Consider the following 13,752-nt stretch of genomic DNA (forward strand, 5'->3'; position numbering starts at 1 on the left):
TAATTGTTTCAAAATAAGCATGGCTTTTTTGTAATATGAAGAAAACATATGTTTTACTTTTCTATTTAACATTTTTACATTATTAACTGGTGTCATAAAGACAGTTAAAATAATCATAACACCAATAAAGAAATAAAATTTATGCTGAATAGTAGGTGTAGTCTAAGTAACTAGTAACACTGTATAACAATTTCAATTGCTTTCATTCAACAACAATAATGCTGCCACATTAGCTTCTTTGGTTTCTGATTGAAACTCGCCCTTTGTTCTTTTTTTAAATACCATATATTTTAAAATCGTTTGTTCTATTTAATTGTTATTTTTAAATTCATGACAATATTAATTACTCTTTTTGTCATTTCAATTGTTACTTTTTTTCTACCTAATTTTTAATTATTTACACACATATATATACACAAATTTATTTACCGCAATGTACACATAAAAATAATAGAAAATATTATAAATTTTCTTCTAAAATCAGTAATGTGAAACAGACACATCACTTTCCAACATAGCACATGGATTTGCCATAACTTTCAAACAAAGGGGAAAATTAATTCATTTTGACATTTTTTCAATTTTATTCACTGGACCATCATCACAGAAAGTACTATTATTTTTCTTCAAATCTCAGCTGCCACATTAATTGATTCAAGAAGTATATCTGAATCAATGGACATTACACTTAAAATCATTGCAACTATTTGGAGAAAGGACATTCTTGGGAAGGTGGTGAAGCTTCGGTGCCATCCTCCATGGGGTGATTTGGGTTCTTCCCTGAAATAAGGCCTCCGAGCATCTCAGCTGGGTCATAATAAATTTCCACCTCTTCAACTTTCAAAGAGTCATCCACCTGTGCAGATTCATGAGTCATGATTGTGATAAACCCTTAATTAAAATGTTTTTTTATGACCATTACTGAAATAATTCTATCAGTAACTGTCAATACTAGGTGGGATATTTTGTTTGTCTCAGAAATTTTGGTTTTTATCACAAATGATTGAATGTTTTCATACTTGTTTTAACTTAAGTTTGCTGACAGGTATTGTTCTCTTTAGAATTTTGTAGTTTCATTGCAGTTTTGTATTTACTTTAGTATTCGGTAGTTCTATCAGAATTTTGTGTGTATTTTAATATTCATTAGTTTCATTTAAGTTTTGTCCTAAAAACTAATGAAAACTAGTTCATGAACACTTTTGTTTTTCTCTAAACCTACCAAAGAGTTTTGTCAGAACATTCTGGTATTTATTTTGCTTCGAAACATTTGTTTTCATCGTTTGTTTTTTTATATTTCTAATGTTGAAATAGAAACATGTTATATTTTATAAAAGGTTTGAGATAGCAGACAATGGTAAGTTAACGGCAAGAATCCATTTTCTGAATGTAAACACATAGTAAAAGTAATACCTTGACAGTTCCGAAGCCATAGAATTGGACCATCTTCCCAGTAGGGGCATATTCCTTATAAGGGCCTTCAAAGAACCCCCAGTGCCTAAATTTGTAAGCAATTTCAGGAGGTCCACTATAAACTTTTATCACCTCCCAAGCAAACCCTCTGGGAAAAGCTGATCTGAAGACTTCATGAGATGATTCAAAAGTCTCTTCATCAGCTTTGTAAGGCTTCAGGTCTTCTGGCAGAGAACTTTGCAACAAAGCATTATAACTTCCCAGCTTCAGAGTTTCCTCTCCAGATAATCCCTCCCTGCCTGCAAATGAAACATTATGCAGACAGCATACAATTAATTTACTAACAGAAAAATCAGCACAAGATTGATGTAATTATGTGATACAACTATCATTTATTACCACATATTCCATTGAAAAACTTGTCTCCTACTAGAAAATACTTTTACACAAATGAAGATGTTACAAGATCTTTCTCATGGAGATGTCTTTTTGCTTCAGAACTAACTAATTATCCATGTTTGTGGATGGAGGAAAATTTGATCCTTATTGTGGAATTATGGAAGTAGGGTGTCTAATGAGAAGTACAAGGTGAAAAATACATAGGAAATTTTGATCCATTCATTCATCCCCTTTAATCATGTGAATAGCAGTTAATCAAATAGTGTTACAAAAGAGTACAAAAAATATAATTAATGGGCTAAAGCAAAGTCTCCATCTATCTATCTGTCCATCAAATCAAAACCCCTAACATTGGAAAAGATGGAGAGGAAATAAATTTGACACATATTTAAGTGCATACCATTCACAAATAGCTTGAACTTCTCAGGGTTTATTGTCTTGAAATCCTGCAAACGGATCTTGTGTGAGAGCTCCATCTCCCATGACTTGATAGCATTTTGCACTATCTCCTCCAATGATCCTTCTGGCCATTCCTGCAAACATGCAAATACAAATTGAACACATATTCCAGAGAGAGAGGGGAAATGGGTAAGAGGGTATGGTGGTTGTTGCACCTTGGTTCTTCCTTGTTCAAAAAGCTTGTTCACAGCATCATAAGTGGGAGGGCCACCATGTCTCCACTGGATGTTTGCAGGTTCATCATGCAAGAAAGATCTGTACCTGTCTTTGGCCATGACAAATTAATATGACAAGAAAACCAACAGCTATAGTTGTATCATAAGACTACATCATGAGTTCTTATATAGGCATTTTCATGGCCTCTTTTGAATCAATAAGATAAGGTTTTCTTTCCTTGTATTTATTAAATATATTACTTTCTCTGGCATCTTAAGATTATCTGACCAATTATAAACATAAATTTAACTTTTAGAGGTTCCATAATTAATTGCTTCCACATCCCATTCCCGTCACACCTTTCCTGTTTATACTAATTAATGAATTTGAGAACATTAGAGCAAATTAGTTTAATTTTTACAGAAGTTGTTTATGAAAGCAATTAACAGATAAACCATGATTCACTAAAAATAAGTTTGAGATCTCAAATTAGGATTTATCATTATGTAGGACAACAAAGAAATTATTAAAAGAGAATTAAGAACTCAAATTGAATTGGCATATATTTTATAATATTAATCTCTTATAACAAAAACAAAATTATTCATATTTACTTTTATACATAAATACTTTTTTATTAGCTAATATACCGTTGATTATATGAGTATTTTAAATAAAATATTATATATAAATTCTGACGAGTCTATAATTCAAGTACACTTTAAAAGCAGGAAACCCACATCAAATTTAATATAAAATATTTTAAAATATTAAAAAAAAGTAATAAATATCAATAATCAATTTTATATTACGAAGAAGTTTTATAATTATGTTTTTTGATATACTAAATCAAAATTTATAACAATTTGTTTTATGCCCTATTAATGATCTTTTAAAATTTAATGTCACATATTTGAACGAGTGCACTTGAACATACACAAGAATCTCACAGAAAATGTCTAATAAAACAAATACAAAAAAGGAAAACAAAAGAATACAGCAGCAGCAGCACCAACACCAGTAACAGCAGCAGCAACACCAACACCAGTAACAGCAGCAAGTGCAGCAGCAGCAGCACCAATAACACTAGCAGCACCACCACCACCAATAACTCTAGCAGCAGGCCAGAGCAGCATCAACACCAATAGCAGCAGCAGCAATAACAATAATAAAACAGCATGCCAGCAACACCAATAACACTAGTAGCAGCAGCAAAAATAACTATAATAAAACATTAGGCCAGAGCAGCAGCAACAATAACATAGCAGCAAAAACAATATTATTATTATTACTATTATTATGTTTGACTGGTAGAAAAAAAGGAGAGAAAGGAAGGGCTTTTTTTCTTTTCCGATTAATTGAAGAAAAAGTGACAAAAAAAAGTAAAGAAAATAACTATTTTTTCTTTCTTTTTTATTTAAATTAACTTTTTTTTATTCGCTTTCTTTCCATACATCTCAACATAATAAGAGATTGACTTAACTCCAAAATTGAATTATTTAAATATTATTTTATTTCTTAAATTTTAGATAAAAATTATTTTTTAGCCTTTCAATTTCAAAATAATTAGCTTTAGTAGTTTACATAATATTAGAAAAAGTTTGATACCTCTATCAAATGTTGTTAAAAAGTTTAGTTAGGTGATTAATGCATTACAAATCCTTTATATGATAATTTATTTTAGTTTTGCATTTTTATTATAAAAAATGGTACGATATGCGTATTTTATTTCAAAACATTTCTTTCAAGGGTATTTAAAAAGAAGTCATTTCAACAAAATGATTAAAGTAATTTTGTTTTTCAAATTACAGAAACTAAAAAATAATTTTAAATTTAAATTATCAAAAATAAACTCAACGTATATTTAATTCTATTAATTACTTATTAAAAGAAATTATTTCAATTATTTTGTCAGTTTATGTCTGTAGTTGAGGTACACACAATCAATTTGAAGTTACCGTTAATTGCAAAAAAATTAATGAAATTAATTGTAATAAGACATTGTTATCAAATCATGACACTTTTTTCTTACCTAAAAAGTGTATTTATTACTTTCTCTTTCAATTTAAATTTAAATACTTTTATATCAACTGAATTTTTCGAATTTTTGTTGATTGAAAGGCACATTAAATCCTTTAATACATAATTATAACTATGATATCCTATATACACCACATGATTTACTGAGTGTCCAAGTGGCCACTATCTTCTTATTTTGGACTTAACAAATAAATAAGTTATTGGAAATCTCTTCTTAATTTAATGAGAACCATGACCAATGAATCTTGATAATTGATCCATTGAACATATTTAATGATGGTCATTCTAAAATCTTGAAATTATATCTTTCTTGAATACTATGAAATTTAACCTAGAAAGTTGAAAATACTATTTTCAAGATATCTTGAAAATCTGATATGCATTAATTACCCATTATTTCCTAAAAAAAAAATTAAAGAGCAAATGAATTTTGTACATTTGCACAAGAAAATTCATTATAAACTTCAGAATATCCAACAGTGCAAACCGCAGAATATGTAATCATCTCTGTAATTCAATTCAGATTTACATGCAAAAAGTGAACTAACCAAACTAAAATCTGAACAGCAAGTTGAATGGTCACCAATTCTAGTTAACAATTTAAGGGCAAAACCATGCTGTCCAATGTTAAACTCAATCCTCTTTTCCCCGATGAATGTCAACCAGGTATCTATTTAGATACTGGCCAAATGACTTCGTAGAGAATGACTCATCAACATGCCTCCTAGCTTCTCTGCCCATTTTTTCTGCCCCCTGAGGATCATTTAGGAGCTTAGCCATTGCTGAAGAAAACTCTTGTGGTGTAGGATCACAAAGGAATCCCGTTACACCATTCTTAATTGACTCCACAGGGCCACCACTATTGCATGCAATAACAGGCTTATAGGCTGCCATGGCCTCCAGAGGAACAATGCCAAAGTGCTCATCCTGCATCAAAGATCTTTCTGTAAATCTCATTTCTTAATTCAGTTTCCACCAGTTATAATGAATAATAATTTGCATGGTTTTATATACCTTTGGTGTGTAAAGAACACACAGGCATTCCGAAAGAAGTGCATTTCTTTCATCTGTAGGGCAAGAAGTGATGAATCTTATTTTACTAGAGACTCCTTTCTTTTCTGCTAAATCTTTAAGCTCTTCTATGTACTCCACATTCTCCTTCAACCGTTTGTCAAAGCCACCTAGCACCAATTATGACAATAGGGTTGTTACGCAAATTGCATGCATGTGCACAAATGCTTCAAAGTGAAATAAATTACTCAAGTATGATTTGTTCAAACTTAAGACTCTGCGGTTTTAACAAGAAAATACATTTAAAATAAAATAAGGGAATATAGTAGCGGAGGAAGGAATGAACAAACTAAGAAAATATTTAAAAGTTTACTCTATGCCTTTCTTATTACATGGAAAGGTCATATACAAACCTAGAATTATCATGAGCCAATCCTTATAGAACAATAGTTGTTCTACTAATAGAAAGATATAACAGAAAGATTTTGCTCAGAGATGACAGACAGCTACAACTTCTAAATATAATTTGCAAACTCTGCGTAATGGGCCTTGAAGATCTAGAGCCGGTATCAATTGCCTCCTCCTGAGGGACAACCCTGTCCTCAAGGATTGTGGCTAGTCGGTAGGTTGGGTCATTTGGGAGTGCATCTAGTGGAATAGATTGTTGGACTTCAAATATATGTTTTGGGTTGTGGGAAGGGTTTGTGTAATTGGAATTGGTACATGGGGTGGGTCTTTTGGAATAAGCAATTCGGGTCTGTTTGTATGAGATGTGGGAGGAAGGTTCTAGAGCATGGGTTTAGGTGGGAGCTGTGGTACAACTGGCGTTATTAAGTGGGAATGTGTATGTGGCTGAGTTGAGGTTGGAAGATTTTACGATTTAATGAGTCGTTGATGTTAGAAGCGGGTTGAAGAGTGTGGGTAGGTAATGGAAGCAAGGTGGACGAGGGAGCTTCTATTTCTTGAGGATAATGGAAAGAGGGGGTGTTTTTGGGCCATGGTAGGGTTTAAGCAAGGATATGTGGAAGATCGGGTGGATTCAGGAGGAGGGTGGTAGGTTGAGTTTGTAAGCAATCTCACTGATATGATGTTTTATGGAATAAGGTAGTTGGAAAGCTTGTTGTGGGGATTTGCTGTAAGAGATGTTTGACGATACGTCTGTCGACGAAGCATAACCCAGTTGTCGATGTTGATGGTGTGGTGGCGACAAGATCGATTAGCTGTGTCATTTGTTGTTGGGTCTTCAAAATGGTAGCTTTCAACTGATGGAGCGTATAGGTACGTACGCCTAACGTCGTGTCGAGGTTGGGCTCTGTAGCTGTTCCTGGAACGTAGTCTAGTATTGTTGGTGGTGGTCGTCCGTATAGAGCCTAAAAGGGATTAGTTTTGATGGGGAGTGGTAAGATGATGCAAGAATTTGTACCATGTTCTTTGGTTGTTACTGGTAAAACATCTCAAGTAGACTTCCAAACTCCAATTGATAACTTTCTGGTCATCGGTTTGTGGATGGTAAGCTATGCTGAATTTTAATTTTGTGCCTTATAGGTAAAATAGTTCTTTCCGAAAATGAATTGAGGAATTGAGGATCCTGATCAGAAAAGATGGATTTTGGTACTCCATGTAGCCTGCAAATCTCAACAGAAAATCGATTAGCTAATTGAGTGCCATTGAAGGATATGGGAAGGGCGATGAAATGGGCAGATTTGGATAGTCTATAAAAAACTACCCACATGACGGTGTGACCAAAGGATGAAGATAAATGTGTGATTAAATGTGGTTAATTCCTCCCAAAGCTTGGCAGGTGTGGGTATTGGTTGGAGTAATCCTAAAGATTTTTTATTGCTTGGCTTGTTTTGCTGACAGGGTAGGCGCTGTTTGGAGTAGTTGTGTCACGGTACATTCCTGACTAGAAGAAAGACGTTGCGAACCGTGCCATGGTGGCTTTAAGACCGAAGTGACCCGCTGATGGTGTGGCGTGGAATTCTTGTAGCATTGTGGAACGAAGAGTACCCGTGGATGGAAAATAGAGGGTGTTGGCGATGGTATAGAAGACCTTCTGGAAACTGTATGCCGAGGCAGGTAGGTAAGTTAGTTGTTGCACCTCTTGTTCCACTTCTGATTCATAATATTTGTGTAACTTTGTGATTATGTTGAAATCGGTGAAGAGAGGACCGAAAAAAGGGAGGGTGGTGGCCTAGATAGGAAATCCGCAACTTGATTGTGGCGGTTAGAGCGATAAACGATCTCGAAACTGTATCCTAAAAGCTTGGTATCTCGGTCTGGCATGTAACATGCATTGGTAAGTAATCCCTTTAAGCTCAATTGATCTATTATGATTTTGAAATGTGCTCCAATGAGGTAGTGACACCATTTTTTAACTGCTTTTGTAATGGCTAGCATTTCTCGGACATAAACTAAGCTAGTCTGCATATTTGGATAGAGCTTTTTGCTAAAAAAAAGCAAGAGGGTGACCTTGTTGAGATAGCACTGTGCGAATGGCTAAAATCAACGCATTCGTTTCTCAACAAAGGGCATGGAGAAATTCGGAAGATGCAACATTGGGGCTATAGTTAGGATTTCCTTTAATTGTAAAAAGGCCTCATGAGCGGTTGTATTCCTTGTAAACTTTGGTAATCTTAATAAATCTGTGAGTGACTGGCATATCCGCAAATGAATTTTCTATAGAATCCCATGATGCCCAAAAATGCACGTAATGTGGTGAGGGACATGGGCCTGGGCCAAAGTAGAATGGCCTGTATTTTGTCTAGGTATGAGGTGACAGTGCTTTCTTGAATAAGATGGCCTAAATAAAAAACCTAGATGGTTGCAAAAACACATTTAGATTCCTTAATAATGAATTTGTGGGTTTCTAGCAATTGGAGATTGAGAGAATGAGAGTCAGGTGTTGGATGTGTTCGGACATAGATTGGCTATAGATGAGAATGTCACAAAAAAAGCACTAGGGCAAAGTGGCATAGATGTGGTCTTAAGAGGTCATTCATGGCTGCTTGAAAGGTGAAGGGCGCATTAGAGAGACCGAAGGGAATAACTAGAAAATCAAAATGCCTATCAAATGTTCTAAAAACATAGTCCCAACCGCTATCTTGGTCTACTCATATCTGGTGGTACCCTGGGCGGAGATCTAGCTTAGTAAACCCTTTGGCAACAGTTAATTCATCCAACAACTCATCAATTGTGGGAATATAGAATCAATTCTTCACTATGATATCGTTTAGTGCTCTACAGTCCACGCAAAAACGCCAAGTGCCATCTTTTTTTATTAGAATGTTGGGGCGGATGATGCCTTCTTCTAGCATTTCCTGAATAAGGGAGGTCATAATTTGTTTATGAGCTTGATTATGAGGTCGATGAGATGGTAATCCATGGGGAAAGGCAAAAACTGTGGTATGAGTTTAGGTGTGTGAATATCCGGGTGGTGTGTAGGGTTGGGAGGATGGGTAGTAGAGGGGTTTTGTTGGAAGGTAAGAAGATGAGTAGAAGCTATGACATTGTTGTGTAAAAGGTGCAAATATGGGTGGGTGAAGCATGTTTGTGGAGAAGTTTGGTGGTATCGTGGAAGGTAATTGGGAAACCATTGTGGTTGATGGAAAGGTGAGGGTAGAAAATAGCTTGTAAAGATCCAAAAGAGCATAACCAATCCATTCCAAGGACCATATCAACGCCCTCAATTGGAATGAGGTAGAAGGGAGTGGAGAAATCACGTGTTCATATAGAAACCAAAACATTAGGACAAAGGGAAGAACATTGGATTTGGTCTCCATTTCCAACCATGACTGGTTGAAAGAGGTGAAGGGCTAGATGGGGTTGCAATATGTTATGTGAATTGTCTGTGTTATTAGGATAGTAATTGGAAGATGAGCAATGTGGCCTTCAAATTTAAAAGTATGGGCTGAAGGTGTGGCTCATAAGGCTTGGAAGGAGAGGTGATGAGTAGGGTCGTTTGTCTTCGGGTTAGGGAGCTGTTTGAGGAAATTTTTGTAGGGTATTCTAGAGAGGTGTCATCACTCAACAAGAGGAGAAAATGACTAGATGTGCATGTGACCTAGATTTTTTTTTTCATCACAATTGTAGCTCTACGCTCTTAGAGTTGGGTTGAGGTAAGTTTTTTTAGGGGGGGGGGGGGGGGGGGGGGGGGGGGTGGGGCGTGGATTGGAGAACACCCATTTCCCTTCGAATCTCGAGTGTGAAGTCAAAGATGAAACAATTTAGAATCATCTCAGGAGTAAGGCCCAGAACCCGATTGCATAGTTTTTCAAACACCTTTTGATATTCAGTGACTGTGCCAGTTTGACAAAGTTTAAATAACTCCACCTGATGGTTGGCATATGTTGAGGGGCCAAAATGAAGTTCAATGGCTCGACAAAAAGAAATCCAATCAATGAGTTGGTGATTTTGATACATTCATTTAAACCAACTGAGGGCATCACCTCACATATAGAAAACAACCATGTTTAAACGAGAATCCCAGGGAATATTATAGAATTGGAAAAAATGATTAGCCTGGAATAGCCAATCTACGGGGTTCGTACTATAAAAAAGGAAGGTAAAAAGGAGGGATGGTTGTGGTGGTTGTTGTATTAATTAACAATAGCATGAGAAGTGTTGGAAACAGGGGGTGGAATGGAGGAAGTGGCATCTATGGAGAAATGGTTGAGATGAGATGAGACGTCGAATCAATAATAGGTGGAAGATTGGTGGTTTGAGAAGACAAGGTAGTGAATAGGCCAGTGAGGGTATGAGGTTAGTGTATCTTGTTTAAGTTCCAAGGCCGTTTGATGGGTTTCCATGGCTTGATGGAGGGCAAGGTAGCAACCTTCATGGTGTTCTTGTGTGGTACGTAGTTGGGTTTGCAGATTAGCTAATTTGTTCAGGATGGATTGGAGTGTTTCTTTAAGGTCTTTGGTTGGTTTAGGAGGCATGGAGGTAGGTCAATGAAAGTACTTGTTACGGTGCTGGGTGCTAGGAGGTGCGAAAGGAGAAAGGGAATATAGTTGGAGGAAGGAACTGACTAACTAAGAAAATATTTAAAAATTTACTCTTTGCCTTTCTTATTACATGGAGAGGTCTTATAAAGTCTTAGAATTATTGTGTGCCAATCCCTATAGGACAGCTGTTGTTCTACTAACAGAAGGATATAACAGAAAGATTTTGCTCAGTGATGACAACTACTGCTTCTAGATATAATCTGTAAACTTAGCGAGCCTTGATGTTTTCCTAATGGACCTTGAAGATCTGGGCCTGGTATCAGGTTTGTTCAAACTTAAGATTCTGCAGTTTTACCAAGAAAATACATTTAAAATTAAATAAGAAGGCCCAACACACCAAGTAGATGGAAATCAATAAATTTTTTACTTGCAACTTTTTCCAAGTCCAACCAAACTTTACCCTATTTTAGTTTTTAGACTAATGTATTCACAGGTACAACAGTCCTGGATAAATTCAGATAACCTTCAAAGATCCTAAGTAAAAACTCATAAGCTTAATGAAATGAAGTTGTTCCTTGATATTGACCCTTGAGTGAAGCAGCCCAAACTTGCACAAAAGAGTACTTGGTTCTTTGCACTTAATGGCCAATGTTTATCAACAAATACTAAAGGATCACATCTAGACAGCTTAGAAAAAGTGTTTTAATCATAAATAAGCAGATATTGCATGCCTTTCAACAATATTTGCTCACAGTTTTCTGCTAAAAAATTGTACAGATTAAATAAATTTGTGCTTTAAAGATTGACTCCATGTTATATCAAATAAAATAAAATAAAATAAAATTCTGTGTAATATTATATGTTGTACATTATCCTAGAGAAGTGTTCGTGACTAACCAAACCAAATGAACATAATATCACAAGTCCTAAGTTTCCTCCTCAAAACCAATATGAAGATCTAATCCTCAAACAAATAAGGTTTGTAACATTGTCATAACTATGCATTCCACCTCTCATTTGATGGCAACAAAGTTAAAAGTTTAATAAATTAACTTTCTGTCAGCACATAATCGTTAATAAATACTCATTTCTAGTTTATTACAATAGAAAATAAGCATGCGCTTTCCACAACAATTATGAAAAGGTTCAATAAGTAACAAATTGACAAACCCACACAATACACCTGTTTGAGAAATAATTGTATCACAGTCATACTAGATAATTTACCTACAAACCAAACATAATTTTCATTTAAAATAATATTTTATATCTTGAAAATGAAGACACCACCATACCAAACTCCAGTATGAGTCACATACATCAGAACAGATATTCCCATCCCATGTCCATTAGCAATGTACACAACATCTATCATCAGAAAGACAGCTGTAAACAAAAACAGGCTCACCAGCAATAGTCAAAGTAGCATTAGTAATATCTTTATGCTTAAAAATTCCTTCAGGTGAGTGAAGCAAAGCAAAAGCTGAAATAGCTAACTGTATATTCTTCTTCTTTTCAAAGCGATTGATAGAAAGGAAATTCAGCCTACAACAGAAGGAACAATGCAAATTAAGACTATGATTCTATTCTATACATAAAGTTTATAAAATTGGATATAAGAATAAGTACATGCATAATCTTGTAAAGTGTCAACCATATATCTACAAACATGTCATTTACTTAAAGGAACTGGGTTCGTTGAACTGATCCACATTGACAGCTGGATATAGAACAGCTGGTCGAATTCCTTTAGCATCTAGAGACTTAAAAGTATTTGCAAAAGTAGAGGCAGTGAAGTTGCTGTTAACAAGTATCAAATCAGCCATTCCTGCAATTCAGCAAAGGCTAATAAAGATGCAAGGTTCAGCATGTAGACTAGACAATATAATCCGAGTAGGAAAAAATTAATAAAGCATGGACATAAAGTTAAACCAGTCGTTATTTCTTCTACATAGTCAATTGGTTTTCTATACATCCTCCTAATGAAAGTTGAATGTTGAGCCAGTAACAAGTCCGGAAAATGACAGTAGAATACAACCTACCAAAGAAAATAAAACAACTAAGAATTGAAGATGTCAAAACAATCCACATATGATATATTCTTCTTCCTTCTTGGCTACCTTTATTGACCTTTTAAGTTTGAAGATAGGAATAACTACAGATACTTGATCTGCCAGTACAACATCAAATGAATGCCACATGAAAAGTACACAGAAAGCAACAAAAAGGCACCGAAGGTATGCACACAAGGCATGAAGACGGTAGAACACATGACGAGGAAGGAAGGAACCATACACAGTAACCGGAAAGGTACCTGAAAGATCACAAGTCAAAAACCATGTCAATGGCAATGCTACTTCCTTAAAAAGAACAGAAATGTGAGACATTAATGGCTTATTTGAACTTTTTCCCTACTACAGTCAAAATTCGATTTTAGTCTTTTGTTACATTAGGCATTTCTGTTAATATTAGATGTCAAGATAATAGAAGGCACAAATAAAAGTGCAATTAAGGCCACAAAAATAGAGTGAGACTCACCAGCAACAGTTTCTTCAAAGCATCTATTTTTGTCATGATGTGCAGTAAAAACATGAACTTTATGGCCCTGGGATGCAAGCTCAACAGCAGCATCCACAATCAATCTCTCAGCTCCACCTTCAAAACAATCGCAAGGTAAACTGAGAAGAAATCAACTAGAGGGGAAGAAAATAGCATGATATGTTTCATGAAACCAAAATTTTAATTTAGAAAAGTCAAATTAATGGAAATTTTACAAAAACTGTCGGTTTTAATTTGAGTGGACTAGAAAACAATGGGGAACAGTGGTTACTTACCTATGCCAAGATCCGGGTGAATTATTGCGATGTTCAGTTTTGAGCTTGTTCCCTTTCCCATGTTTGAAAGTAAAGATCGGAACTTTAAGATGAAGATAACAAACCCAGGAATCGTTCGCCGGCGACTGTGGTGGCGTTATGTCGTAATCCGAAAGACAAAGGAATTTTAACCCTTCTTTCGAATTGGGGGTAAACGTCGTCGTTTGAAAAAAAACTCACAGAATGTTATGTGAGAGAAAGTTTAGGTTCATAAAATGGAAATAACAAAGTGAAATGAGATAAAATTAGGAGATTCGCTATATTTTTTATTTTTTATTTTAAAAATATATAAGAGGATATATTTGTTATTTTGTGAGCTGTTTTAATTTTATATATAAATAGATAATAGAAAAGATAACATTATTTTTAAATTTTAAATTTTTTAAATTTAAAAATTTGTAACATGAGGTTTACTAAGTAGCATTGCACAATTACATATTTTTCTTCCGTTCATCTTC

The 13,752-nt window shown here is 34.9% G+C and overlaps 2 protein-coding genes across 5 annotated transcripts; both read right to left on the reverse strand.

The window, feature by feature from the left end:
- Positions 1-436: 436 nt before the first annotated feature.
- Positions 437-2,643, reverse strand: LOC137835259 (pathogenesis-related family protein). Its single transcript, XM_068643686.1, has 4 exons — positions 2,424-2,643; positions 2,210-2,342; positions 1,411-1,709; positions 437-856 (listed from the first exon to the last, which is right to left on the reverse strand). Exons 1-4 carry the CDS (start codon positions 2,541-2,543, stop codon positions 704-706), a joined length of 705 nt encoding a protein of 234 aa, XP_068499787.1. The 5' UTR covers positions 2,544-2,643; the 3' UTR covers positions 437-703.
- Positions 2,644-4,892: 2,249 nt separating this feature from the next.
- On the reverse strand, positions 4,893-13,535 carry LOC137835258 (UDP-Glycosyltransferase superfamily protein). Of its 4 annotated transcripts, none has more exons than XR_016520993.1 (8): positions 13,256-13,535; positions 12,960-13,076; positions 12,542-12,735; positions 12,354-12,459; positions 12,102-12,249; positions 11,717-11,966; positions 5,479-5,645; positions 4,893-5,391 (listed from the first exon to the last, which is right to left on the reverse strand). XR_016520993.1 is itself a non-coding variant. In XM_068643685.1 (8 exons), exons 1-8 carry the CDS (start codon positions 13,314-13,316, stop codon positions 5,098-5,100), a joined length of 1,224 nt encoding a protein of 407 aa, XP_068499786.1. In that variant the 5' UTR covers positions 13,317-13,535; the 3' UTR covers positions 4,893-5,097. The 4 variants fall into 4 exon arrangements, 3 of the variants coding, with proteins under 3 accessions (XP_068499786.1, XP_090158502.1, XP_090158503.1); XM_068643685.1 differs by having other exon boundaries at positions 11,830-11,966; XM_090302376.1 differs by having other exon boundaries at positions 11,830-11,966; positions 12,552-12,735; positions 13,256-13,479.
- Between the last annotated feature and the right edge of the window lie 217 nt (positions 13,536-13,752).

Source organism: Phaseolus vulgaris, chromosome 5 (genome assembly GCF_051622355.1).
Source record: "Phaseolus vulgaris cultivar YP4 chromosome 5, ASM5162235v1, whole genome shotgun sequence".
NCBI classification, from domain to species: Eukaryota; Viridiplantae; Streptophyta; class Magnoliopsida; order Fabales; family Fabaceae; genus Phaseolus; species Phaseolus vulgaris.

Bases quoted from the DNA above. Each gene is read 5' to 3' on its own strand.
- LOC137835259 (XM_068643686.1), bottom strand. From the start codon at position 2,543: ATGGCCAAAGACAGGTACAGATCTTTCTTGCATGATGAACCTGCAAAC. The intron at 1,710-2,209 runs GTATGCACTTAA...TTTCATTTGCAG, and splicing joins GTTCAAGCTATTTGTGAATG to GCAGGGAGGGATTATCTGGA. The intron at 857-1,410 runs GTATTACTTTTA...GAATCTGCACAG, and splicing joins ATGGCTTCGGAACTGTCAAG to GTGGATGACTCTTTGAAAGT.
- LOC137835258 (XM_068643685.1), bottom strand. From the start codon at position 13,316: ATGGGAAAGGGAACAAGCTCAAAACTGAACATCGCAATAATTCACCCG. The intron at 12,736-12,959 runs GTGAGTCTCACT...GTGATCTTTCAG, and splicing joins CTTTGAAGAAACTGTTGCTG to GTACCTTTCCGGTTACTGTG. The intron at 12,460-12,541 runs GTAGCCAAGAAG...TTTCTTTGGTAG, and splicing joins AACTTAAAAGGTCAATAAAG to GTTGTATTCTACTGTCATTT.